Consider the following 26,488-nt stretch of genomic DNA (forward strand, 5'->3'; position numbering starts at 1 on the left):
TAAATCTGGTAATGGACGAGGAGTTGACCATTACTGAGACTATGAACTGCACAGGAGTGCTTGCAGAAGTCAGACCAGATCTGGAGCTTTTCTGGCACCTTGCTAGTCACCTTTTGTCCTGTGTCAAAGCGTACTTCATTGAAAGAGAGGTATTGTCTGAAACGTTGCCTTCTCCGGCTGCACAGCTGCTAAATGTGTGGGTCTTGAGATGCTTAATACAGCTGGCATCTTCTGATGCAGCTTCAGCTGAAACAGTCGTGGAGGAAAAGCCAGCCCTGCCCAGAAGCTCTTCCCGCCAGCACTGGGGCTGGAGATGGGAGCTCCTCGTGGGCCCGGTGACCTTGTTGGACGGGCCCCACGAACGCGTCGCGCCGTGGGTCCCGGCACCGACGGAGGTCGGGCCGCCCGCCCCGGGCGACGGCAGCACCTTCTCTTCCCCCGGCCCCGCTCGGGGGCCCCGCGGCCGCCGCCCCCTCCTGCCGCCGCCCCCGCGGGCGCCCGCCCGGCCCGGCCCGCGGCTGCCCCGCGCCCTGGGCCCGCGCCGGAGGGCGGCGATGGCGGGCGCGGGGCGCGCGGCTGGCGGCGGAGCGCGGGGGGTGCGGGGGCGGGGGGGTGTGCAGCTCTCGCTAGCGCTGCTTGTGGTCACAGCCAGGCAAGCTCACATCCCATCTGGATCACGCTCGCTCTCTCCCTTCTGCTTTCCTACCATAGAGTTGCGCTGGAAACAGAAGATAGAGGGAGTGTAGGAGCTCGCCATCTCCAAGCGATCTACATTGGGAAAAACATGGAGTCCGCTCCGGCAGCCCCCGATCCAGCAGCCAGTGAGCCGGGCAGCAGCGTCTCCGAGGCGGCCGCCGGCGCCAGGGACACCCCGGTGAACCTGGAGCCTGCCCGAAAAAGCGATGCGCCGGCTCCCGTCCGCAGGCAGAGCTACTCCAGCAGCAGCAGCAGCAGAGGTAGGGAGACTTGGGGAAGGGGGAGGGGGCCGGGGGAGTGGGATCGGGGGGTGGGTGGGAATAGGAAGAGGGGGGTATGAGAGAAGAAGGGGGAAATGCAGCAATTTAATCCTCTGGTTTATTGCTCGTGCTTGTTGAAGCCGGGCACGCAAACAAGCCACGCTTCTACCCCCTGCAAAACCTTGCAAACTTTTATAGCTTCTTTTAATTGCTGCAGGAGGAGGGACAAATGCAATGAAAATATTGAGCGGTGTTTGGTGCTTTGCTGTCTCTCTCCTTTATTGCCTGTGGTATCCGGATGGGTACTGTGCCCCTGAAATTACATAATTTTATAAATATATAAAGCAACAGCGGGAGTATTGGGATTCAAGGGAACAAACTTTTAAAGCTGCAGTGTCCTTCCTCCCCCCCCCCCCCCTTCTCCCCCTCGTCTGTCTCCTTTTGACAGTTTCTCAACTGGTGTGCTGTGGCTTGTTGTGAATGGGGGATCTGTGATTAAACAGGAGATTTGCGGTTTGCGGGTGACTTACTCACTCTCTTGCGCGCTGTTTTCCCTTAATTCATTTAAGTGTATCTTAAAAATGATTTCCTCGCGGAGCGGATGATCTCGTAGCTGCTGTTGTTTCTTGAAGGTGCACAACTTTGCAGAGGGTCTCTCCGCTCCCGTGGATTCTCCTTCGCTCCCCCCGGCCCCCGAATAAAACGCCGCAAACAAGCCAACGAGCCCCGCTTTTCTGTCGCTAACTGCCAAGCCCTCTCCTGCCTCAGATTGCGTCTTACAGTCTTGCGGGTCAGCTCTGAAGGTGCTCAGGCGGCTGAAGTTTGGCATCAGCTCGGCAGTGCCCGAGCCGCCCCGGCGGCGGGAGGGCTGCGCGCTGCCCGGCGGAGGGGAGCGGAGCGGGGCGGAGGGGAGCGGAGCGGAGCGCAGCGGGCAGGGCGCGCTCGCCCGGCTCCCGCCGCGGGCAGGGTGAGGGGCGCCGGCTTCCGACGCCGCTGGAGTTTGCCGAGACGTGCGAGAGGGCGGAGGCTGCCGCTTTAATTACTTGTAAATAATTTATGAAGCGTTGCTCCTACGAGAGGGGGAGCGCGCTAGAGAGGCTTCGCTGGGTAAAATCAGTCGGTGATGGGTAAAAATTAATTAAATAACGCAATGCAATAATACACACGGCTGTTGAAAGAAACGACGGGCGGAGAAAAGTGCGTGCCCGGCGGGAGCGGCAGCCCCCTCGGCGGCCGCCGGCGGGGCTGGGGCGGCGATGCCCGGCCGCCGGCGGCGGGGAGACCGTCTCTCCTCGGACGGAGGGATTTTGGGTTGTAGGTTGGAATATGGCTGATCATGTGTTGGCTTGTGTTTTACAGTATTTTTCCCCTTTTGGCCACACCCCCCCTTCCCAGGCAGCTTCCCACTCAGGGAATCCGCGTACAGTAAAAGCCATCGAGATGACACACGCCGAAACATTTAATTAGAGGCGATTTGCGAGCAGGGAGCGCGCAGTTAGGCGGATGCCGAGGCGAGGAGGAGCGGGCTTGGCCGGAGGAGGCCGGGTGGCCACGGGCGTGTGTGCAGGGAGCTTTTGGCTGCGCGGGGTATATTTAGAGCTTGCGAGAGTGGATTTGGAATGCAAGCGCCTTATGTAACGAGGTTAATCAGAAACACTGGAGAAAATTTCCTTAATTTGTCGGGAGTTTTCTGGATGTTTGCGGAGCGGCCGTAGTTCGCGGGTGTTACACAACGCCCCCCCCCGCCGCCCCGGCTCTCCCGGCCGAGGGCTCCGGCGGCGCGGGCAGATGGTGCTGCCGGGGAGCGGGGCCGGCGGCCGGCTCCGGCGGGCGTGGGGAGGGGGTGGCTTTGGGATCCCATAAATTATGTAACGCTCGGCTGTCGTTTCAGTATGGATGCGAGAAGCTGGGGGGGGGTGGGGGGGGGGCTGGGAAGACCAGGCGGCTCGGGTGGTTAGGGTGTTTTCTCGGCGGTCCCGAATTGTTCAGGCTCTGGTACTGCTAACCTGCTGACCCATATGTCCCTCCCCCCCCGGGATTAAATCGGGGGGGGGGGGGGAGGGTCGGGCACACGCGGGCACACGCTGACACTCGCCCGGGCTCACACTCGCTGCGCGCAGGCAGGCGCTGGGTTATGTAACAGTCTGAATGAAGAAGCGAAGGTCAGTGATGGAGGCATCCGTGTGCGACACAATAGCGAGGGCTCGCGGGTACTGGGGCTTCGCAGGCTGTGAAGTGAAATAAAGCTTACGGCAGTAATCGGCGTATGGTTTTGAAGGGCTCGGGAGGGGGGAGGAAAAGGAGAGTGGCAGGGATTTGAAAAAAAAAAAAAAAAGAAAAAAGAAATGTTTGGGTTTTTTCAGATGATGTAATGGAGTTGGCAGAAAATACAAGTCTACTCCTAGAGTGCAAACAGTAAGAGAATTGGAGCTGGCGTTCTGTGCTAATGTTGCATAAATTACCGTTTCGGAAATAAATTGACCTACACACTACACACCAGCTGATTATGCCTTTATAAGAGTTAAAACCTGAAGATACAGAACCACGCAGGAAAACATGACAATGTTAACGTTTTGGCCTCCTTCAAATCAGGGCTTGATGGATTAGGTGTTAGGTGTCCCTATAGACTTGTAGCTTTTTTTTTTTTTTTTTAAAGCTATTGAAGTAGAATTTGATTTCTTGCTTTTTTTTTTTTTTTCATATGGTCCTTTATTTCTTATGGCAACAGTGTGACCTCTAATGTGTGACCAGTATGGGTGAAATTATTTTTAGAACAGCTACCTTATAAGCTCATATATTCAACTGTGTATTGAGTTCAAGAATTTACCTGTTTGGGTTGTGATTCTTCAACGTGTTGTAAGCTGGCAGATCTGGCCTCTTGTGCAATCTGTATGGAGGAGTGATACAGATATATAGATACTTCAGATATATGTACACATGCACACACCTCTCTAACTGTAAAAATCCTTATTGTTCGACTTAGCAAACCTTTTAAAACACTAGAAATATTTATTTCATATCCTGTATTTTCATAACTGCACCTGCTGCAAAGCTGCTTTTGATACTTCAGAGTTTATAATAACCAGTTTACTAAGGGAATGAATTAAAAAAAAATGAAGAAAGGGCTGTTGATGAAGTAGGGAAAGTTTGCTGTAGAATGAATTCTTAAGTGAAGCTTTAGCTATTATAATGCTAGCATTTCGGAATACCCTATTCCTTGATATACATACGTGTTTGGAGCGCCAGATCCTTACATAACTTGATTTTTATTTTGCTAAGGTTATGCTGTTTGTATTGCTGTGTAGAACACTTAACTGAAAACATAAATTCAGGAGTTATCAAAAGCACCCTTCAAATGGAGAATTGTTACCTGATTTACTTAGTGTACGGGAGCATGCATGCATATGTGCATGTTTTGGAAAATTACCTGCAGTCCGATATCAGAACTGATTGTTAGAAAATTGACACCATCCATAGAAAAAGCAGGAAATGGATAAAAAGTCTGGTTTTTTTTTTTCCCCCAAAGGATATTTTTACTGCTGACACTAATTGTTAAAAATTTTCCTAAGAGCACTCACTGTCCATCAGGTTGAATTTCAGTCCGTGTGTGTTCTGCAACAAGGGTTTGTGGTTTGCCATAGTTAGTAGAAGGAATGCTTCACCCGTTAGCTCTGGCTCTGGACTGAGACTGTTAAGTGGCAGTCATTTCATTTTGCAGGCTTTGACCATCCATGGAGTTCTCCCCATGCTGCAGTCTAAGGCTTAATGTTCTACTAGTCCCCTTAGAAATAGTCATAATTGAATAAACTATATTTTAATAGAGAACTATTGACTCATTAAAAATGAAAAGTATTTAAAAAGCTTTTTAATCTGATAAAGAATGCTCTGGTTTTTTGGAACTGAGCTCTTTGGTCTCAGTGGTAAGTCATTCAAGAGAGAATGTCTTGCTGAAAAAAAATTAAAAGCAGCTCTTGCATCATTGGAAGATGCTGTGTGTAAATATTTTTATGATGCTTCGTATTTAATAATAGAAGGCTGCAGCTATGTAGGTACTTGTTCTTGTTTTCTCGCTATTGAGGTACTGAGAGTATTTGCTTTTTTCCAGAAGCCTTTGGAATTTATTATCATGTCATCTATTCAACCTGATCCTTTCTCTACTGATAGATGGGGAGGGGGCTTGCTTTTTGTGTTTTGTTTTAATTTGAATGATGCTCCACAAGGAGGGATGTGACATCATTAATAATGACATCAGTAGGTTTGTGGTGTTCTTTTCTTTAAAAAAATCCTTTATTGCTAGATTTTCACCATTTCTGGATTTAGATTATTCCACGGAACGTAGTCATGGTACAAAATTTCATGTGTTGTTTTCAGGAGGACTCTTTGAATTTTATAAATTTGGATGTTTTCTGTAGACTCTTTGGGTTGCCTTTGTCATCATTGGGGACTATTCTGCATGCACCACTGATTTAGCCCTATTTTGGTAAATGAGATGTGCTATGAATCCTTTAAAGGACAACATTGTTTTAAATGTTTGTAGCATAGGAGCAATAATAGCAGCAGTATGTTGTTCTCTTAGGAACAATGCAGTTCTCTTATTTCAATAAACCGTAACCTATTCTCTTACTTTATTTGCTTGAGAAACATCTCAGGAGCTCATAAACCAGTATGTAAATACTGTTATCATTCAACCAAATGCTGTAATTTTACTAAATAAAGAACATGTTTTGTAATGGAGATTAACAGGCTGTGTGACAATTTCAGTTTTGGGTATAGCACTGCATTTGAATGGAAAGGGCAATTTCAGCTTTGGGAGGTTGTCTGATTTTTATTTTTTTTTTCTCCTTCTAGTATTTGTTTTCTAAGCTACAAAAATGTGTGCTGGGGAAAATCTGGAATGACTCAATTAATCTCGGTGGATTTAATCTGAGAGCTATCCTAGTGAAAAAGAGAGGGCGAAAAAATGCAACCTAGTTTTAAATTACTGCTATATCTGTATCACTCTTGACATCAATTCATGAACAGGTGATCCATTCTCTGCTGAAATATTTTTAAGAGTGTGTTTTCAGTGATGCACAGTTGTAGGAACAGGTGTAAATAAATAAATAAAAATTAAAGTTGGCGGTATATCTAAATGCATTGGCAAGTCTGGGTGCTGTGTAGCTTAAGGATTGTTTACAGACTCTGTGCTTCCTTGCTTCTAAATGTGAAGCAAAGGAGCTATAGTTGGAGGCAGCAGTAGCTAGTGTCGCGCGGTTGTCTAAGGCAGGGGAAGGGAAAGGGGAATGCTGGGCCCAGGTAGTTTACAGGGAGCTGTCAAAACAGAACAATACACTTGACTTAGGGCCTTCCATTTCTGTACGGTGAGGCAATTGTCATCTCCTCAGCTGTCTGTCCATCCTAGACCTTTTAGCCACAAGCACCTGTACCATCAAAGACTTCCTGTCATCTCAGTTCCTTGGGGCAGGATGTTGTGGGAGGGAAGCAGTGGCGGCTTCTCAAGTGGAGCTGAATTTTTTCTCTGTCACAGTACACTTACACCAGGACCTGAGCTTGTCAGGGAGATTCTGTAGTTTTCTGAAGTTCTGTGGCTTTGGTAGAAGAGGAAGTTTCTACAGGTAAGGTGTTGGAGTAACTTCTGGATGTGCGGAACCTTCCACACTTCACATGCAGATTTCTGCTGTCTTGTTTTCTCTTCTTCTCATTCTTTTTTCAAGTATCTTGCATCTCACCTATGTCTGAGGCAGTCTTTGTAGCCTTGATAATCACTTCTGGATATGTATTTTACGGAGCTGTTAATTTTAAGATTATACGTACCCACAGCTGGCAGGCAATCCATGCCTCCTTACCTGCACGGATTCTTACAGATACGTAGAGGAGGGCCCTGCAGAGCAGACTCTAAATCCTTTACCGTCACTAGATTCATGTTACGCAATTCGTGTCATAAACGGATCGAACCTCTTTTTAATGGTTGTTAGCTTTTTTGGCCCCAGTGTTCTGATAGGAGGCTCTTCTACAGCTTTGCTGTTCTGATGATTAGAAAGCCTCTTCTAACTAACTGCGTTCATGATCAGTTAGTTCGTTCGCTTGCTTCTTTAAATGTTGGTTATAAAATCTCCTTGGACTGGAAATGAAGAAGAGGCTGGTATTGTATTTTGTGATAGCTAAACTAACATACTGAGCTCAGTTCTCTGACTCATGGTTTAGCACTTCAGCATATCTGTTGTAGATGGTCTGTGCTGATAGAAACAGGAGAATAGCTCCTGTATGTCACGAGGAGTTAATTGTCTAATTTCTTGAATGTAAAGGTTGTGAATTATTCTTCATACTCTTATCTGAAGTCTCATCTAGGTATGTTTCATTCTCAGCAATAACTGAGCTCTTCAGAGACTAAATGTATTAGGGTGTGTACTTTTATGAAGAAATTGTGGGGCTTATTTTACAGCAGTTTAATCTTATAGTTTAGGCTCATTGCACTGTTCATTTGGAAGGATCCCCAGGTGTTTTAAACACTATCGGGAACCATTTTGCTTATTACCGAAATTCAGCCACTTCTTGTGTGGAATCTGACAGCTGTTTAATGGTGCTCAGCCATGCTAAGCAGATCAGAACAGAAAGTGAAGATACCATACCTGATTGAAACACTCAGAGGGATTTTAGGTACAGATAATATAATTATCTGCATTGGAATTGGGTCAAACAGCTCTATTCCTGTAGAAAATTACTAGATATTTTCAGTGGCAGTGTATGGTCAAGAAATTGGTTTGAAATACCTTCCTGAAAACAATACCCCCAGCAGTGAGATAATCGAAGATCCTGCTGCTTACTGTATTGTGATCACCAGTAGCGGTATGATCAATGTTTTCTTCAGCTATTTCTAGATGTATTAATTGTTTGGTCCCATGCTGGTATGTGAAATCTTACAAATGGGGGTAACAACTGGAATGTTGCAGGTCTTGCTTTGTAAAGCAGATTCCTGTACAGTTGTGTTCTCTAAGTAGTGAGTTGCACTGCTGTATGTGAAATGTGCTCATATTAACAGAGGTTTTAAAAATGGTTGTAGGGAATCTGTTGACACTAAGCCAGTAGGGGATGGGGAAGGTGGGTGTCACAGTTTTTTCTTTTGAGGATGTTGGGGAATATGGGGAAAACATATGACTCTTTTCCAGTTGTCTTCAATTTCCCATATAATCTAGCAAAACAGAATATAAACAGAAGATCTGTAAAGGATGTAAAGGAACAAAAGTTAAAGTTCATGATCAACTGAATGTGCATAAATGTTCCAGTAATCATGACCAACTGCAGAGTCTTTCATTTGTAATTTAATCTAATAATTTCCATGCACTTCTAAAGGAACACACTATGAAGCTGGCAACTTCTGAGAAATTGCTGTGCTGTTACAAACAGCATTTGAGCTGGCATTATAACAGCATGATAGATAGTGAGATGGAGAACAAAGTTAGCAGTTGAAACTGAGCTGAGAGAAATTGCTAGCAGAATGTGAGAAAGCGGAGTCGGATTATGATAACCTCCCTTGTAGAATCAAATTAAACCTTTTTAAAGGCTTTATTGATTTTTAGTTTGTAGTTGTACTATGTATTTACCTCACATGGGTACATGAGATTAATGAGGCAGGTGTAGTGATCACGGAGTGAAAAACTGTGGTGCTGCTGTTCTTTTTAAATGTTTCATTTTGTGCAGACTGTGGGATATTTACAGCATTAATTGACAATGTGTCTGTGTGCTTTAGTTCTGCAACTGTTCACATGGATTGAAAGTGTTTAATATATAGCAGCGATGGAAATGAAAACTCCTGAACTCCTAGACGGGGGTTGAACAGAGAGCCACACACACCTTTTTTTATTACTTGTGTAAAAATCCTTAAAAAGCATGTGTTCGTCTAAAGAGGGAGTTTGTGTGAAGAATGGTGAATATATGGCCAAGAAGGCTGCAGCTGGCTTTGAAAATATGACTGAAAGAATACAAAGTGGAAAAAAAAAATCAAAAAAGGTAGACCATTTGGCATAAGTGCTATCAAGTATGCATCTAATAGCATTGCCAACTCCTCACATGAGAGGAATTTTTTTCCATAGTTATGTAGAAGTGTATGGCATACACTTCTGAAATACATATATATACAAAACTGTAGACACCGTGGGGAAGACTTAAAATTATGTATTAGTAGAGCTTGGCTTGACTGTTTTGGCACTGAAGCAAGGTCTGTTAGATACAGTCAAGGATAAAACCAAGGCCAAGGCTTGTGAAATGCAGATTATAGGTTTTATTTTCTTCCTGTCGTGCAAGTGTGAGAATACTTTAAAGCAGGATTTCCCCTCATAGTTTCTCTTCAAAGGTAAAGGTGGGAAAAAATGCATTTTTATGAACTGAGAGATGACTTTGTTAAAGCCTGTACCAAATGCCAAAGTTTGTACCAAATGTAAATCAGTTAGAGGGCTGTGCTGCATTACGCCTGTTGGCTAAGGGCAGAAAGGTAAGGTTTAAACTATTCCTTTGAAAGAAGTCTTGAAATTTGATAAGACAGGCTAAAATACAGCTTTTGTTAATACTTGAAGTCAAAAACTGTCAGCGTAAAGCATCTTCTAAATCCTGTGTATATTAAAAAATAAAATAAAACCAATCTCAAAGGAAACTAGGGCATATCAAAAACCTTTTCTCACTCTGCGTCATACTTCTTTTGTGTAATCTTCAAGAGAAGTTTTGTTAGTCATTTGTGTTGTCATTATAGAAGTTAGGAAGGGTCCTTTACTGCCTGGGTTGTTACAGAGAGGCCTTTTAAAAATTCTAATGAAATATACTCTGAACGATTAACATTTGACGTTGAGTCATGGTGTTTCTGAGATAATACATGTAAAAGTAAGTCTGTTAGCAAAAGCAGCTCTTTCCAGGGTTGATGCTTGGAAGAATAATGGATGAAGAAACATGTAGTGGTGGTATACTTTCAATCTCTTAAGCATTTTTGCTCATCTGTCAGTGGCCAGCCAGTTTTTACGCTTTGAGAGTCTTCAACAAACAAACCGGTAAGTCATTTCTACAGATTTCATTACCATTCAACACTCTTGACATTTGTAATAGTATATTGTTTTCTGCTAAAATCTGGTGTATTTTTAAAAACGGAAGTAATCTGATTTTCGTGAACATGAATCTGCAAGAGATCAGATCAAGGTCAGTCATATGTTAGCAGCATGAATTAGAAGAGTTCTATTAGATGACTTCTGCTCTACTGGCCCAAGACTTGATCCTGTGACAGTTTATATGTGTGTTTAATACTAAGTGTCATGAATGATTCTGTTGGTATCGGTAATACTACTTTGCTGTACAGAGCTAGCGGTGTATGTGTGGTAAAGATCAAGGGAGGACTAACTAGTAATCAAGAACTGCACTGTGAAATTGTTTAAGAAAAATATGGAATTCTAATACCAATGAAAATGATTTTGGAAAAAAGATGAATTAACTGTTGTTTTCAGGGTATGTAGGGCTGGGTGAGTAGTTGTAATTACTTTGGCAAATATATCGCTACACGGCTATAATTTCGCTTGCAGGATCATACTGGGGCTCCATTGCTGGAGAAGAATTTTATCCTTACTTAAGAACAGCTGTTAGGAGATGAGCAAGAATTTTCTCCTGTACAGAACCTGAGTTGCACTTTTCTGTTGCTGCATATGGAATGTGTTTGTAACAATCAAAAAGTCCTTTCTGTTTCCTGATGGAGAGAAGAAGAGAGGGAAAGGGGAACAAATTGTAGGACTTGCCTGCAGAAAATCTAGAAAGCTGACTGAGGTGACCTGGCTTATTGGTATTTATCTCTCTAGATTTTGGCTAGTTCTGTTTATGCTGTCTTGGCTGCTTCTAACAGGGTTTGACCATAACTGACTTGTCTTGCCTTTTTTGTTTTCTGGGTAATTTACACTATACCACTTCATCTCTTTAGAGATTCCTGGCTCTAGTTTGTTGGAAGATGCAGTTGTTAATTTTTTTGACCCCACTGAAATTACCATGCAACGTCAGCAGTGTCCCAGTGGTGCTCTAGTGTGGCTAGTAGTGTAATATCCAAGGCTATGCAAAAGAACAAGGGAAGATAATTTTTTTAAAAAGGGAAGTAGAATCCTTCTAAAATTCTAGCTAGTCACTAACATTCCACAGCAGTGCTTGCATCTCTTAGAAAGAGGTTCAAGGAGTTCTGTCACTAAAATCTTTGATTTCAGTTCTTCAAAGAACGCTCCCCCGTTCACCTGAGAAGGGATGAGGACAAAAGATTCTGGACAAAGCCAGGATCGACAGAGCAGCTGGGTTTATGGATAGCCACGAGCTTCCATTTAGCAGGCTGTACTTAGTGCCAGTGTTGGGCTTCTGTGTTCCAGCCATGTGCTGAAATGGCTGGCTGGCGTTCCCAAGTCCACCTTCCTGTTGTTTTCAGCCCAGTTTAGAGACTGTAGAAATGGCCTGTCACAGATCTCTGCAATTGGCAAGTCTCTTCTGAATTTCTTCCACTTATCCATTCTTTTCTTTTCCACAGCAGAGGTTCAAAGCAGAATGTCTTTAGGGATTTGAGAGCAATTGATCACAAGTGGCTAGGTGGGGATTTGTGCCAATATACTGAAAATATTTTGTTGCATTGCTTTTCTTTGCGCACAGCAGAAATGCACACTGGAAGCAAACTCAGCTCTGGAAAGGCAGCAATAGAAAATGTAAAAACAAACCCAGAAAGGAAGTAAATGAAGCCAAAGGGGGAGCAGGGTAGTTTTGGGTAATGAACAGTAAAAGAAAGACGTGGCACTTAAGGAAGAAGTGTAATGAAAGGGCACAAAGGAAAGATGACTGATTTGGAGAATGGCCTGGGAAAAAAAAAAAACAAACAAAACCCAAAAAACCCCCAAACAACCCAAAACCCCACAACATTTAGAAAAGGATTGGAGTAGTGGGGGAAGCTACAGTGTCTGTTGAGGGGAGGGGAATTTATTGCCTTATTTCCTCTGGAAAATTCATGTATTAATATTCTGTGATCTTGTCTTTACTATGGAATGTAATAAAATGTATTTTAGTGCATGGTGCGGTCTCAAACAGTTGCCTCGCGCAGATTTGCTTCAGCACCCTATTGTTTCCAATGAGCTCTGACTAAATGCTTTCGCCATAGATGTTGTGCTAATGTGTTATATGAATTATTTGTCTTATCTCGGTGCTGTGAAATTAGAAGCCCTTTCCCACAGTGTGTTAAGCAGATTAAAATGAAAGCTTGTTTTTATGGTCCAGGAGCAGTGCAAATATTTAAAAAAAAAAAGTTGTGATCTAGCAGTGGGGTACTGTGAGGAGGCTTTATGAAGCAAATGCATTTTGCAACCTAAACGGTGAGAGAAGCTCCAAGCTTCTCTTGTAAAGGTTTATATTGTTTTCCCTGGTGCCTTAAATCAAGGGGAAGAGCTTGGGAATTGGTAGTTTCTACTAAGATACCTTTTGTTGTTGTTGTCTTTTGAAATTAACTTCCTAGGCAGCTGTACAGTTCCTTCTTCAAAACCTTGTCAGTGACTAAAGTGCTATGTTTACTTTCTGGTAGACAGTCCTGGGACAGATTTTGGGCTGTTCTGAAAAGCACTACACATCATATTAGAGACTGCTACCAGCTATATTTTTTTCTAAGAGAAATTGCTTTAAAAAGTAGTCAAGTGATGGCTTTGCAGAGGTACGCATGAAATTCAGGATTCATGTTACTCTGTCTCTTCAATTCTCGTCTTGTTTATCAGTCTCTCCTCCCTTATGGGTAGAATATATTTTAGTTACAGCAGTATTTTATTTCTACCGACTTCCTCTAATCTTATTGTCATAATGTTCCAAGGCACTTAATATGATAACTACTCTTCTACCTGTGTGGTATTTGTCACATAAAAAGTCTAAAGCTGTAATGAAGTTACTGCAGACATGACGTGTGCTTAAGATAGAGTATCTTACTGTGTTTGAGTAGTAGTTTAAGACAGCACACGTTATTGTAATATGTATTTTGGAGGGGAGAGAGTAATGGTATGATGTCAGAGTGAGCATTGTACTTTTCCTGGACTCTGTTCCTGTTTCTGTAGCTTTCTCATTAATTTCTTTTATTTCCCTACATGGAAATAAGAAAACAAGGTTGTGTATTGTTACGTCAGTAATGTTGCACCTTGGGGCCTCTTCAGGTTATGATCAGGGTTGAGAAGTCATGGAATGCTTATGGACTGTATGGAGGTTTAGGCTGAGATGCACTGAGTTTCAAATCCCAAGTACAGAAAGGCAGGAGATGCAAGAGAGTTGATCCATTATTTCCCTGTCCATGGAGTAAGTTAGCAGCACCAGGCCATTGAAGTGCCATAGAAGGTATGTCAAGGTTTGACTTTTTAGGCATTTACTTCCTGCAGAAGGAAGGGGTAGGCAGAAGTCTGGCATTTTTCCCTCTGTCAGTGTCGGAGGAGGAGGAGGCAGCAGCTGTGCCTAAATGGTTTTCCTTCTTACTCTCCAGTATCTGTTCTAGGTGTCCTTTCGTAAGACTAGCTCTATGCAACCATGTGTCCCTGGGATACCTGTGTGTTTTGCTGGCACAGGCAATGAGAAATCCATACTCTCACTGATACTGCAGTCTAAACTACAGTCTAAACTACAGTCTAAACTACAGCTATGCCAGTGGAAGGGGGCATTTATCAGTTCATCATGTGTTTGGGGGAAAAGTGTAGCAATTCCAGCATTTTTTTTTTTCTTTCTTAAAAATTGTCCTCTGTCAAGCTATAGCTTGTCATGCTGGAAATAGTGAGGATTGGGGAGGAGGGTGATGGTTTTTTGTCATAGCTGTGCTAGTAGAGGCTCTGCTGTATAGGCAGGAGATGGTAGGGATCTCTCTCTGGTTAGCCCTTATCAAGCATTATACCACTATTATACAAATTATTATACAAATTATAGCACTACTGGTCAGTGGAGTTACATGGTTTAATTTATATGAAAGACTTCAGATCCCCCTGCAAACTGTACACTACAGTTCTGTGGTGTTCTACGAAAAGATTTTGCAGTATGTTATATATTAAAACTTTATAAGAAATAGATAAATGGCAGGGGGCGGGGGGAGAGCAGTAGTCCTCCTTTTGGTATAAATTCTTACCTGTTGTGAGCGTTTTTCAGCATATCTTGACCAGACCAGCACAGCACAGAGAAACTTGTTTTTGGTCTGTCATCTCATGTAGTGTCTGCTTATTGCAACCACATTTAACTGTAAATGTAAGCAGTTGAGGTTTTTGTGTAATACTGACATTTCTGTGTGATATTTCTCCAGAAAAGTAAATATTTCTACATTACTGTTTTCCAATATAATGTTTTCTCTGTAAACACATCGCTTTTGATTTACATTTCTCTTTCATATTTTTCCAATGTGTTTTGTTTTCAGCAGAGAGGCCTGTAACTGCTGGACATTACTGAGAAAAAAGCTATAGACATAAACCAAGAACATATAGGGACTAATTAAGCTATCTTAAAATTAAGGCATTTGGAATTTTTTAGTACCTTTAAATAAGGTAATTTAAATTTAAAACATACTTTAGAGTTAAATCATATCATGAAGCTGTTCTGCATGACTTCTACGAGCCTTTATAACGACTAAGCAGTCTACTTGCCTCCTTTTAGAGGTCGCACTTTTACTTGTAATTTGTCTTCTAATGTGCAGTTAATAGTAATATGGCAATCATTCCATTTTGCAGAATCAGGTAGGCTTCTAGCACTGTGGAGAGATTTCTAATACAACATAAAAGCACATTATTCAAGGCACTGCCATAATAAGTAGCCTCTTCACATTTTCCTTAAGGAGAATTTGGAAGAAAAGTAAGTTCCTTTCAGTGGCACAGATGTGAAATTTGCTGGTGAAATTTGCTCATGAATATTCCAAATGGGAAGGTGTCCGTTCTTTCAAATTGGTTTAAAACTTCACATGATGAAACTGGAAGGATATAGTGCAGATGTGATGCGCTTTCTTCAGTATCACATTTGTTTGTCTGGATACAGGTGTCCACAGAATTACTGTGGTCAAAAGTGGGACAGGGTTCCGAAACATTCATGCTATATATTTTTTTTATACTGCAAGAAGCTAATTCAGTTCGTTATCTCAGGTAAGAGTTCTTACTGTGGCCATTGAGTTATCAAAGGGGAAAAGTCTTGCAGGAGAGCATAAAAGCAATAAACACAAACTCTGCTGGAATTCCTTGGTAGCAGTGTTTCATGTGGTTTAGTCTACCTGATCAAATCTGTACTTAGAAATTGAAAGGGATGATTGGGCTTTAAAACCCCCTTTCTCTAGAACTACTTTTTGCTGCGGACACAGGGGAAAACACCTGTTTCTCCTCCACACCCACCTGGCCAAGTTCAGCCGTAGTATGTGTGAAGTGACCGCCGTCACTGTGTGACTGTTCCTGACATGTTATAGCCAGGAGCAGGTATTACCAAGAGTGAGTATCTCATTGCTCGGCAGCGCTAGGGGACAGAAGGGCGTTGGGAGGGCTCTGGTTTGATGGCCGCATCAAATGCTACTGCAGGTTCTGAGCTTAAAATGCAAGTGTTCACTCAATGTAAGTTGATGATATCAGCCATCAAAGACTGTTTAATGTGAACTGGGGTTTCAGATCCAGGATGTGAAAAGAATTGAAATACAGTATGTTGGGTATCTTTAGGTTGCTAATATACGGTTGTATTATGGAGAAGGGCAAGTTTTATCCAAAGGCACTTTTAGGAACTGGAGATATCCAAAATATTGTTAGTCATCCTTTCAGCTTTTTATTAACATTGTCTTGCTGGGGCAAGTAATTGTTAAAATTGGTAAGGAAGGCTGGCTGGTAGCTAAAGTCTGAAGTTTTACTAAAGTGAACTTTCCAGCAAAGGGGAGATAGGTCACTGCCATTGATTTTAGCCAGAGAAGCAAGCCTGATACCTGCTTTTTGGTTCATATGTTCAGGGAGCACTGGAGAAACCTGTGTTTGACAGACTTCAGAGTAAAAAGGAGTTTGAATATGACCAGTTAAAGTATTCTGACAAATGAAATAACTAGTAAAATTGAGAAACATGCTAGCACAGGGTGGAGAACCAAGGAAGAAATAGTTGGCCTCTTATGGATCTTCTCTTGTATTGGGAAAATCTGGCAAATATGTTGTTATCGGTATATTTGGAATGGCGTATTCTGGATGCAACATCATCTGTACACGTTTGGTGAGAAGGGAGAAAGTATCCTCTGTCAAAAGAAGAGGGGCAGATTTGCTTGCAGCAATTGATGCAAAGGGATTCTCTGTCAGAGATCTAATGCTGAGATTCTTCTGGGAGAACCAAGCTAGAAGTCTTCCCTCAGAGTAGAAGAGAACTGGTAAAAATATTAAACCAAAACAAAGCCATACAGGTTTCTGCTGCCTCCTTCTTGGTTCTGGACTTAGCTTAGATAAACTAATTTGGAATAGTGATAATGCCAGCTGTCTGCCTTGAGAGGACGGGAGGTTTGTGTACCCTGCAGAAGCTGGAGAAGAGATGGAATCCCAGCCATCAGTAGGCTATGGACTTTTCTCATATCAAAACGCAAACCAGCAATTAACATAACTGAATATTGCACTGTGCATGGTGCACCACATATTTCAAACACAGATCAAATTCAGCAGTAGGTTTGAATTAGAGCTTTTCTTCCAGAAACCAGCCCAAATAACAACAAAAAAAATTTAATCTTACTGTCAAGACCTCTCATTTAAGTGTCACTCAGATCCTGGTAACAATGTAGTGATTCTCTGTTAATTCCCATCACTGTTATGTCAGTTGATTTTCAGCTACCTGATTTATCATGACTTTGTCAGTTATATTGAAGACCCTTTTTACATTCAGCTATTAAAAAATGGTTTTGGTTTCTGTTGACTTAATTTTTGCATCTTTCCTGAGATCACTCATGTCCTGAATGAAAATTCCCATTTTAGGAGTAGAAATATCTCTTGAAATTCTATTTTCTTACGTCCTCAATATATATATGTTGTCCTTTTGAAGTAGATTGTACTGCTTCCCAAGGGACTAGGGAAGCTTTTGCTCTTCTTTCTCTTTGAATCTTGCTAATGCAACTGTTACCAAGATATTATGTGTTAAATCTGCAGTGAAACAAGACATTTCTTTCCTTCTTTTCTGTATGGTGGAAGAAAGCAGAAGAGGTTTTGCTCTTAGCATTTATCACACCCAAGTGGACATGGGAGTCACTTTTCTAACACAAGAATTATTTCTAAAAATACTCTTATATTTATTTAAGCTAGCAGCTTGTTTAAGCTTTCATTTCTGAGCTAAGCAGGTTTCTAAATAGCTCTCTTTCCAACATGAAGACAGTAGGAGCTGCTGGATATTAAAATTTAAGTGAAATATTTCTATTCCTAGAGAAAAGGCACGTCTTCAGGAAAAAAATAAACATCTGCTTAATTGATAGTGACACATGTGCTGTATGTGCTTTTAGTGAACACTTAGGAAAATTCATCTCCCCTTATGGGCCTGTGTGATTCTGAAACTCTGACCCCTTTGAATATAAGTTTTTTTTATAAATGGGATCAGTAAGATTTTCTGAATTTGAGACTGAGTGCCAGTTAGGAAGATGGAGGTGCCAAGCTAGAATTATGGTGTAATTAACTTGCCAGTAAAACATCCTGAATGTGAAGGTTTCATTCAAAGCATTTAACAAGAAGCTCTATCAAACAATTCTAAAATAGCAAAGGAAGGTTTTAGATAACATCAAATGCAGGGGATGTGGTGTCCCATTACCAGAGATCATCTCCCAGGCTGTTTTTTTTAATTGACAAAATTATAACAAATGATGGACTGCTGGGATCAACATGTTGAAATGACCAATTAATGGAAACAAGGAGATGATTTTGTTTCAGAAAATTGATGTGGTGAACAACCAGAGCAGATGCAGGTATGCTCATAAATTGCTAAATTGATGCACTGAAGTACTGCTTCTGAAAGATAAACAGCTGGGAAAGAGTTTGAGGAAGTGTTGATTTTTGTCTTAGTAAGATAAGTACTGACAATCACACTAATAAAAATAATGTTCCAGTAGATTATTATTTTACTGGCTTGTATGTTTTGTGTGTTGGAAGTGTAATGGAATTGAGGTCGCCCTCCACTGAGAATTAATAAGCTGTGGTTCATTTGTGCCTTGTGTTGGAGTTACTTTGTTTTACTATTTTGCTTTTTCTCCTCTGTGCTGCTTGTGCTCCAGCCTTCTCAGTCTCTCACCTGTAGGTATTTCTCACTTATTTATTCCCTGTATATCTTATTCCTCATTTACTAGCCAAGTATTTTTCAGGGTGAGTAAACTTTGTGATAGCTTAATGAAATTTAGCTTTGCTCATCACAGTCCTAACAACCTTCCTTCTGGCTAGACAAAATTAAGCTCCAGTCTCTTTGAAGACATTTTTGCATAGAGATTTGACAAGTAACTTTAGCTGATTGCTGAAAACAAGCTAAGATCATGGGCTGGCAGTAGTCACTACCAATTCTGAATATTAAAGAGGCTGTATCTAGTATTTGCTGGGAAAAGAGCCCCTGTTACAACTAGTACTTTGGTAAAGGGAGCTGCTAGCCCAGCCATGCTTGAAGAGGTACCATGACCAGAGTTTATTTTTTTTGCCATGAGGCTGATTACTAATGCTTTTTTGTTTTGTTTTTCTTCTCTTTGTAAGACTCAGCCTGAGGGAAAGGAGTGTTTTTTTGTGAAATACTCTGAAACTTAATTGCTTAGGTTAGCTGAGAGCAGACCATGGAGCCCTGCAGGTGTAGTCTACATGTATGCCCTCGGTTCACTGGAAGTGGCAATAAACGTATGCAGAGGTTTAAATGGCTCTCAGAATGTTTCCTACATAACCCTTCACTTTTAAATCGATTTATTTAGAGTTTGTAAAAAGTAAAAGTAGTGCCAGGTTTTTTGTTTGCTTTTGACTCTGTGATGCTGGATATGTGATCAGCATTGTGTGGTATGAAATAGTCATGCAACGCAAATAACAGTCTTACCATACAAGCAAAATCAAATTTGTGGGCTCCTAAAGGCAAAAAGTACAATATTCCTAAAATTAGTTGCTCAAAGAACAGTGTTGCTGTTATTGTCGTTGATATAGTCACAATCAAAACTGTGGCATTGTAATGTACATAAAAGGAATTTTTGGAGGGGGAATACTTGGGCCATTACTTATTCACTTGCTTTAAATGATATGGTAATAGCTACAACTTAAAAAAAAAAAAAAATATTGAATGTAGTCTCTGTTTCTTCTCCAAACAGGCTAATGTTACGTAATCCTGAGGAACTCGTACCTTCTATGGCAGATGAGGCTGCCAGTTTCTAACCAAAGGTATAAAGAGTTAGTCTCTCCAAGTGTGATTAGTGCTCTTAAATTTAGATTTAACAAGTAAGAGAGAGTATATTCTGATGCCTACATCGCATTTCCCCTTGATCCTTATGTGGAGGTTATGTGTGTGCCAATGACACTAAAGAGTTCTGGCAGAAATTTGGAAAAGTCCCAGTGGTATCCTGAGTAGATCTTGTCTCTGGAAGCATAAATCCTGAAGAGCAAGCGGAAATTGCTGTTTGGGCTTAAGAAAGGAGTATGAAAATATTGTTTGTGTGATAGCTGATTAATGGGCAAATTAAGAAAATACCTAATACGGACTGGGAAAGAGCAGAAGATGGGAGAAACCCATCTGAGAGGCTTCTGATGCCTGGAAACCAGATGAGTGAGTTATGTACTCTAAAGGTTTTGAGATTGCTTCAAGTATTTCATGTTGGTAATAGTTACTCTAAGCCATGGTGGAATAATATGCATGCTGACTCAACTGTATTATTTTGTCGTAAGGCCAGCAACATAAAGCACTGTGGTGGAAGACGTTTACCTAGTTTGCTCACAAAGTCTAGCTTTGCAGCTGTTCTGATCCTCAGTTATTCTGTAGTGGCCATGAAGCTCCAGCCATTTTCCTTGCAGACAGGTGAATAAGGTCTGCATTATCTGTTTTCTTCTGGTTTCCCTTTCTTAGTTGTCTGAAAAGCCCTAGAAGGGAAGGGGCAGGTCTCCAAGGTTGATAAGAAGTGTTATTGTGTTTCACTTTCCACAGTGATAGCTACCATAGGGTGTTCTAATACTACTTGTCTTCAGGTATGCAATATTGATACCTCTTACTCATCCAAATTACAGAACATGGTGTAGTCATGTCATGTAGGATTCATCTAACAATACATAGATGTTTTCACAGTAGATATGTATACCTAAGTTAGTTCTTCAAAATGCCCCTTATTGTCTAACATAAAAAAGTGGGCATTTTTAGGGGGTAATATAGGAGGGTAACTCTTCTGGAGACCGATGTCCAAATTAAGTCAGGGAGTCACCCTGAGTGTACCTGTTTCTCTCCTTTAAACCATAAAAATTCTGTACAGCAAGCCCAGTGTGTTAGAGTACAGCAAATTCACATATGAACACCATGGGTGTTTAAAGCTAGGAGTGCGAAAGGAATCCATCTCACCGGCATGGTTTACAGGTAAAAATTAGAGTTGGGTAAGCTTATTTAGGGTCTACTTCCCCCACTTACAACTGCTAGGCCAAAGATAAATTGAGACCAAATTATGTTTTTCTCCTTCTTCTTTCTAGCCAAGATTTAAAAAATTAATTGTTGTGAGGTTGAGTATGGGATCTTTGTGTATTTAAATGGCATAATTTTCAAATTGCTGAGCGTGGCTGTCAACCCAGCGAAGCTGAACGTGATTTTACTGAGAGGTGCAGCCCTGTGTACTTGTTAATGCAGGAAGAGTCCTTCCTTTCTTATGACTGTTGCATTCTTTACAGGCTTAATGCATCAATCAGAAAAGTCATACTCATCATTCATTATGAACAAAAAAAAAAATGTAGTCAAAGCTGTATGTTGAGAATAGGTGGCCCACTGTAGTTAGTCTGTTTCAGATCTAATGCAATTATTGTTATAAACTGAGACTGTTCCAAATTCCTTTTATTCAAGCATGATATAATATTCTTCATCTTCAAGTAATTTATGTCTGCCACCGAATGGGAAATATTTCAGATTGAATGAAGTGGAAAGACACTTCCAGCTCTATATATGCAATATCGTTTAAATTTTAATGGCTGACTCTAGGGCCTAAATATGCTTACATGTGCACTTATGAAGCTGCTGTCAGAATCGACATGTTGCGTAACTGAGGGCAGAATTTGACTCTTTATACCACTATATTGTATTAAAAAAAAAAAAGAAAACAAAACAAAAAAAACCAACAACAAACACAAACCAAAAAGCCCCAAACCCAAAATGAGGAACCCTCTCGAAATTTTCACAATACATACTACATTTCAATAGCTGAAAATCTTATTTAATTACAGTAATTTGAACTTTCACTTTTTATTTACACAGATCTCCCCAGACATCCTCATTTTAGCTTCTTTCTGGCTCTCCAAAGAATCAATGATTTTACTCCAGAAACATTAATGGATCAATTGACTTTGAAGATTAGCAGGTCATGACCAGGTACAAAATGCATGTTGTAAAACCCAGGCTCTTATATTTGCTTGAATCCTTCCTCAGAAAAATGAGAGAAGGGGTAGCTTTGAACAACAGACCTCTTTGAATGGATTAATTCCTCGTGTATTTCAAAGGGTTGAGAATGCACCGAAGAAACGACAAATGTGGAATTAATTTTCAGTGACTTGAGAGTTCAGCTAGCTGACAAATAGTTTTCTTAGATAATCCAGGATGCTGAGGATGAAAGTAAGACAGTGAAAAATCCTGAAGAGGAGTGCTGTAATTGAGTTAAGTTTTTGTTTTTCCTGCTTTCCCACCTTCTATTGTAAATGGAGTTGCACAGAAATAGCTGCCTTATTACTTCGCCTTTTCAGTCACATTTTCCTGATTTCAGGGCTTTGTTTTCTGTGCAAGACTGGACACTAACAACTCTAACCTCAAATGAAGATAAATAGGGCTAATTTGTGTCTGCTAAGAGTGCTAAATTAATCTTTAACTCTCCAGCACTCAGCTACAGCCCCTGAAATGGTCTGTCTAGACTTCTTAGAGAAGCTTAACTAGATCCAAGTAGCTTTTGAAGGTTTCTCTAATAATTGTATTCCAGCGCTATGTTGCGTCACCTGCTTGTACATGAAAATGGTGAGGTTTAAAAAGGGAAGAAGGTTTGAAGTGGCAGATTAGTTAACAGTATGAACACAGATAGAATTCCAAGTTGCGTTTGTTTCTTGTCAGTAAACTAATCACAGGATGTTTTCATTCCTTTTCCTTTCTTACTCTCTTACCCTCAAGGTTGTCATCTTCATATTCCCTTTCATTCTCATTCTTTTATGGGGATTTCAATTTTAGATATGTTTCCCCTCCCACCACTATTTTTTAATCCATCAGTTTTGGTCATGTTTGACAGAAGGACAGATGTTTCAAAGATAATGATACATCCGCAAGTTTTGTGAGAACAGGCATACAGAAGAGGCTTAATTGCATGCAATTAAAGGAAAGTACTTATTAGACACTGGAGAATCCATATAGAGGAGTGAATTTAAAAATTATTTTTCTGCAGAAAAAAATGCCAGTGGAGTTTGTAACTGATAATGCGCATCAGACCCTTGTGAAATCTTACTTTAATAGTGACAGGCTCTTTGCTATGTATGCATTAGGCTGCATTTATGATGGAGGCTCAGTAACATTAGTGGTAAATCTGGTTCTTCATGCACTGGCTTGCTGATGTAATGTACATTTAATTCTTTTACTACTGCAGCTAGAAAGCCTATGGACCTGCAACAACCACAAGCCCCATATATGCACTCCAATTAGTAAATTACCTGACCAGGCCTGACCCACGGTACTGTTAGGAACTGAAAGAAAATCTTCCCTGAGGCAATTTTATCTGCTTTCTCCTCTTCTGGGATATTGCCGCTTTTTATTTTTATGCTGTGGTATAACACGGAAACCTGTATTTCGATCAGCATATCCATAGAAATTGATATTTTGGGGACTTGCTGTATGGATGTAATATGTCATGAAAATGTTTTTGTTCTACTGCATCGTTATCAAAGACATTTTGTGGGCTTTCCCTCATGCCTATCTTTAGGGAAAAGAGATTTGTCTCTGTAGTTGCAAGGTGCACATTGAATTTTTAGGGCCATTGACAGTTTAATTCAGGAATGATCTAATTAGGGATCCAGAGAACTGGATTCAATGTATCCTTAAGTACTGGCTGTCCTGAGAGATGCTCTGGCAGATGGTTAGTTCAAAGTGAGTTTACCTTGGGCTCAGTTTCTTTAGACTGACAGCTTTTTTTACTCAATTAAATGAGACAACTGTCAAAAGAACAGACTCTGAGTTGATGCAAATAACTCTGCGGCACAGATAAAGCTTAAATGTGTTCCTTGAGTCAGCTGAAACTGTCAGGTGCTTTGAGTAACTAGTTCAGCCAGCCAGAAAGGCACACTGGCAAGTAGAAGAAAAGGTTGGGAGGTGCCTAAAAATAAAACAACTCCCAGGTTTTTGTTATCTTTCTTCATTGATTTTACTTTTTGTCACATACCAGTATGGCATGTTGGGAACTGTTCTGTGCTTTCACTCTTGTATTCATTTAAGTAAGGAATTCTTGTTATGTTTTAATTATCCTCAGAAGTTTATTTGTTGTTAATGTGCCCAAAGTCCTTAGGCTATGAAAGCATGAAAATAATGAGCTATTATGATGGAGCTGTCAGGCAGTCCCCAAACTAACTGTCCTTTGCTCTGACATTTCAGCTGTTTGCAAATAAATTTATGTTTGTTTTTTTTTTCCTGGCAATTCAGAAATCCGTCTGTGATGCTTATAGCTAAAATCTAGGGTGTGCTTGTCACCCTCTCTTGCCCCCTAAGAAGAACTAAAGTAGCTCTTCCTGGTGCTGATCTCACTGAGCAGGCAAGACCCTGCCTTTCTGTTCTCTCTATTCAGTCCCTGGAGCTTCGGTTTCCTCATGGATTACTAGGTTTCATGAAGTCTGGGGTAAGGAGGAGGTCCTGCTGATGTTACGCTGCCATTTGGATGAAGTCTTCTCTGCTAGCAGGCTTTGTCCACGGTAAATTGGAATTGAAACTGGTGAAAGTAGGCAAAATATTCTCATGGGTGAAGCAGAAGCCACTTGTTTGCTGCTAACCTGAAAATGAGTTGCAGGCATCTTAAAAACCTGGATGTAACTGTGGAATAGGAACACCAGACACTGAAGGAAAAAAGCCAAAACCTGGGGTGCCTGTGGAGAAGGCTGTGATATGTGGGTGCCTGCTGGTGCACTTTGAAATGCAGAGTGCTCGAATGAAAACTTAAGGCTTTAATACATTTTTAATTGCGAAAACGGGGGGGGGAATTACCTTCCCCTTAAACTAGCAATTTCCTTGTTCAAGAAGAGGAGTGGGGCAGGGTGGGGGAATAGCAGTGTTCACCTCATGAAAAAGCAGATTAACTCCTCTTATCAAACCACACAGCTTTTGTAATACATTTTGTATGCCCCCAAACATGGACTCGTGGAAGACTCATAACTTTCTGTAGTCTAAGATGATTAGAAATGTTAACAAACCTTTGTGATTTTAAGTTCTTAAGAAGTGAGCAAAAGTCCCTTGTGAGAAGCAGGTTTGACTCTTGGTATCTAATACGAAGACAGGGGCCTCTGTTAGTATGTTACTATAATCATGTCCCAAGAAGCATTTTATCAATACCTTAGTAGACTCTGACTGGCAGCTTGCATTGGTTGGCTGATTGAGTGCTTTAATTTTCATTCCTCAAAGGTATCAGAAACATGAAGTTTTCAAGTCCTACGTATGAAACTTCTATGTTATTACTTAGGTGTGAACCCGGGAATCAGAAAGTCAGTGTTCTACTTTGGGCACATCCTCCTTGCCAGCTTCCTGAGCAACTGCTTCCAATCGTCCCTCCTATAATTATATATTACCCTGTTTCTCCTACTGTCATCAGAGTGTAAGTCATAGAGGAGTGTACAATACCAAGCTGACATAAAATAAATGTAACCAGTTGAACACTAAGGAGGTATATATTTAAAATTTCTTCCTCTCTCATTGAGATGGGCATTTTCAGAACTTCTGTTATTTGCTTGGCATTTCAGCTTGCTTCTGAAAGAAACATTGTGGTCTCAAGTTAAAAAAGCCCAGTCCAATGAGTTGTGTAGGGTTTTTGCATTTAAAAAACATATATATGTCACTTGATACATTTTCATGAACTTACTTGAAAGTGTTTTTAAACTAGGAGCATTAAGCTCTAATTTGAGTCTCAATGAAAATGCTGACTATAATAGAAGTTAAAGAGAAGTGATGAGAACATCAAAGGCCTTGTTATGTCTATTAGGAAACAAGATACAGAACTGTCTACAAGCCTAGAGGGAAAAGGGAATGATGAAGCCAGGAGTAATTGGAAAGATGGGTGTGGCTTGTGGGTGTAATCAACAGGCATTGAATGTATGAGGAGTGTCTGGGTTGATACAATCGTGTAGGTGGGCAGGGCTTCTGATGCCAAGCTTGTATACAAAGGCTAACAGCTAGCTACTGTCACTTATTTTTTTCTGATTGAAAGATCATTTTTTAGTTCACTTGTTAATGGGAAAATTGTCGATCAGTACTACAACTGGGGGATAAGTATTTAAAGCCAGTGCATTTATCTGGCACAGCTACTTTAAAGCGGTGCTGCGAAGGAATGATTCTTATAATAAAAGTATGTAATTCTTCTAGCAGATGTTGGTGGAAGAGATTAGCATGTATCTTCACGTGAACATAGCTTATGGGTTGCAGAAATTGAAGAGTACTTTGTCAGACCTAATTCTGAGCTCTTTCCTCTATTGTTATCACTGAAGATTCACTTTTTCTTTGTAGATATATATTTTTGAAGGGGGGAAACAGTGAAAATGGAAATAAAGAAAGCATTATGTCATTCATTATCAGTCTTAACCTTTGAATTTTCTTAGTACTCTGCAGTACTGTATAGCCAGGACTATGTCAGGCAAGTTTGGAACCTGCAGGATTGGTTTGGCCAAAGCTGTGCCATCCACTAATTGCTGAAAAGCACTTTGACCGGCTGCTTTTATCTCTAGTGAAGAGATCTACGGATCTAGAATGCTGTAGCACCTAGATCTTTAGGCACTCATCAGTCTGATTATTATGTGAGTTCATTATGTTTTATTTATAGAAGTTATGCCTTTGGGCAATTGATGGGGCGCTCAAATTTCTTTCTGGAGTTTCCTTAAAAAGAAGAAGAAGAAAAAAACATTTGTTGTGCAGTGCGTAAGCAGTGAATCTACTGGTGTGGAAGGAGTTGGACTTGGCCAGCCACGCACTGTGTAGGTGATCTGGGCGTGCTCATTTGGATCCCTTTGGATGTTGGGCTGTCCAGCAGTGCAGTCAGAGCTACTTTCTTGGCTGGCTTGCAGAATGTCTGGAAATCCCTGGTAAGTTTTTTAAATCCTGCTTTTCAGCCCCAACAAGATTTGCAGTTGGAAGAAAGTGAACAC

General features: G+C 41.1%; 1 protein-coding gene across 1 annotated transcript in view; it reads left to right on the plus strand.

The window, feature by feature from the left end:
• The first annotated feature begins 784 nt into the window (after nucleotides 1–784).
• RORA (RAR related orphan receptor A) overlaps nucleotides 785–26,488 on the plus strand; it is a 391,671-nt gene continuing 365,967 nt past the window's right edge. Inside the window, exon 1 of the mRNA XM_087743341.1 lies at nucleotides 785–956. Within this exon, the coding sequence (XP_087599467.1) occupies nucleotides 785–956 (172 nt within the window). The remainder of the gene's footprint in view (nucleotides 957–26,488) is intronic.

Source organism: Nipponia nippon, unplaced genomic scaffold (genome assembly GCF_047370975.1).
Source record: "Nipponia nippon isolate SJK-2023a ecotype South Korea unplaced genomic scaffold, ASM4737097v1 scaffold_9, whole genome shotgun sequence".
Taxonomy (NCBI): Eukaryota; Metazoa; Chordata; class Aves; order Pelecaniformes; family Threskiornithidae; genus Nipponia; species Nipponia nippon.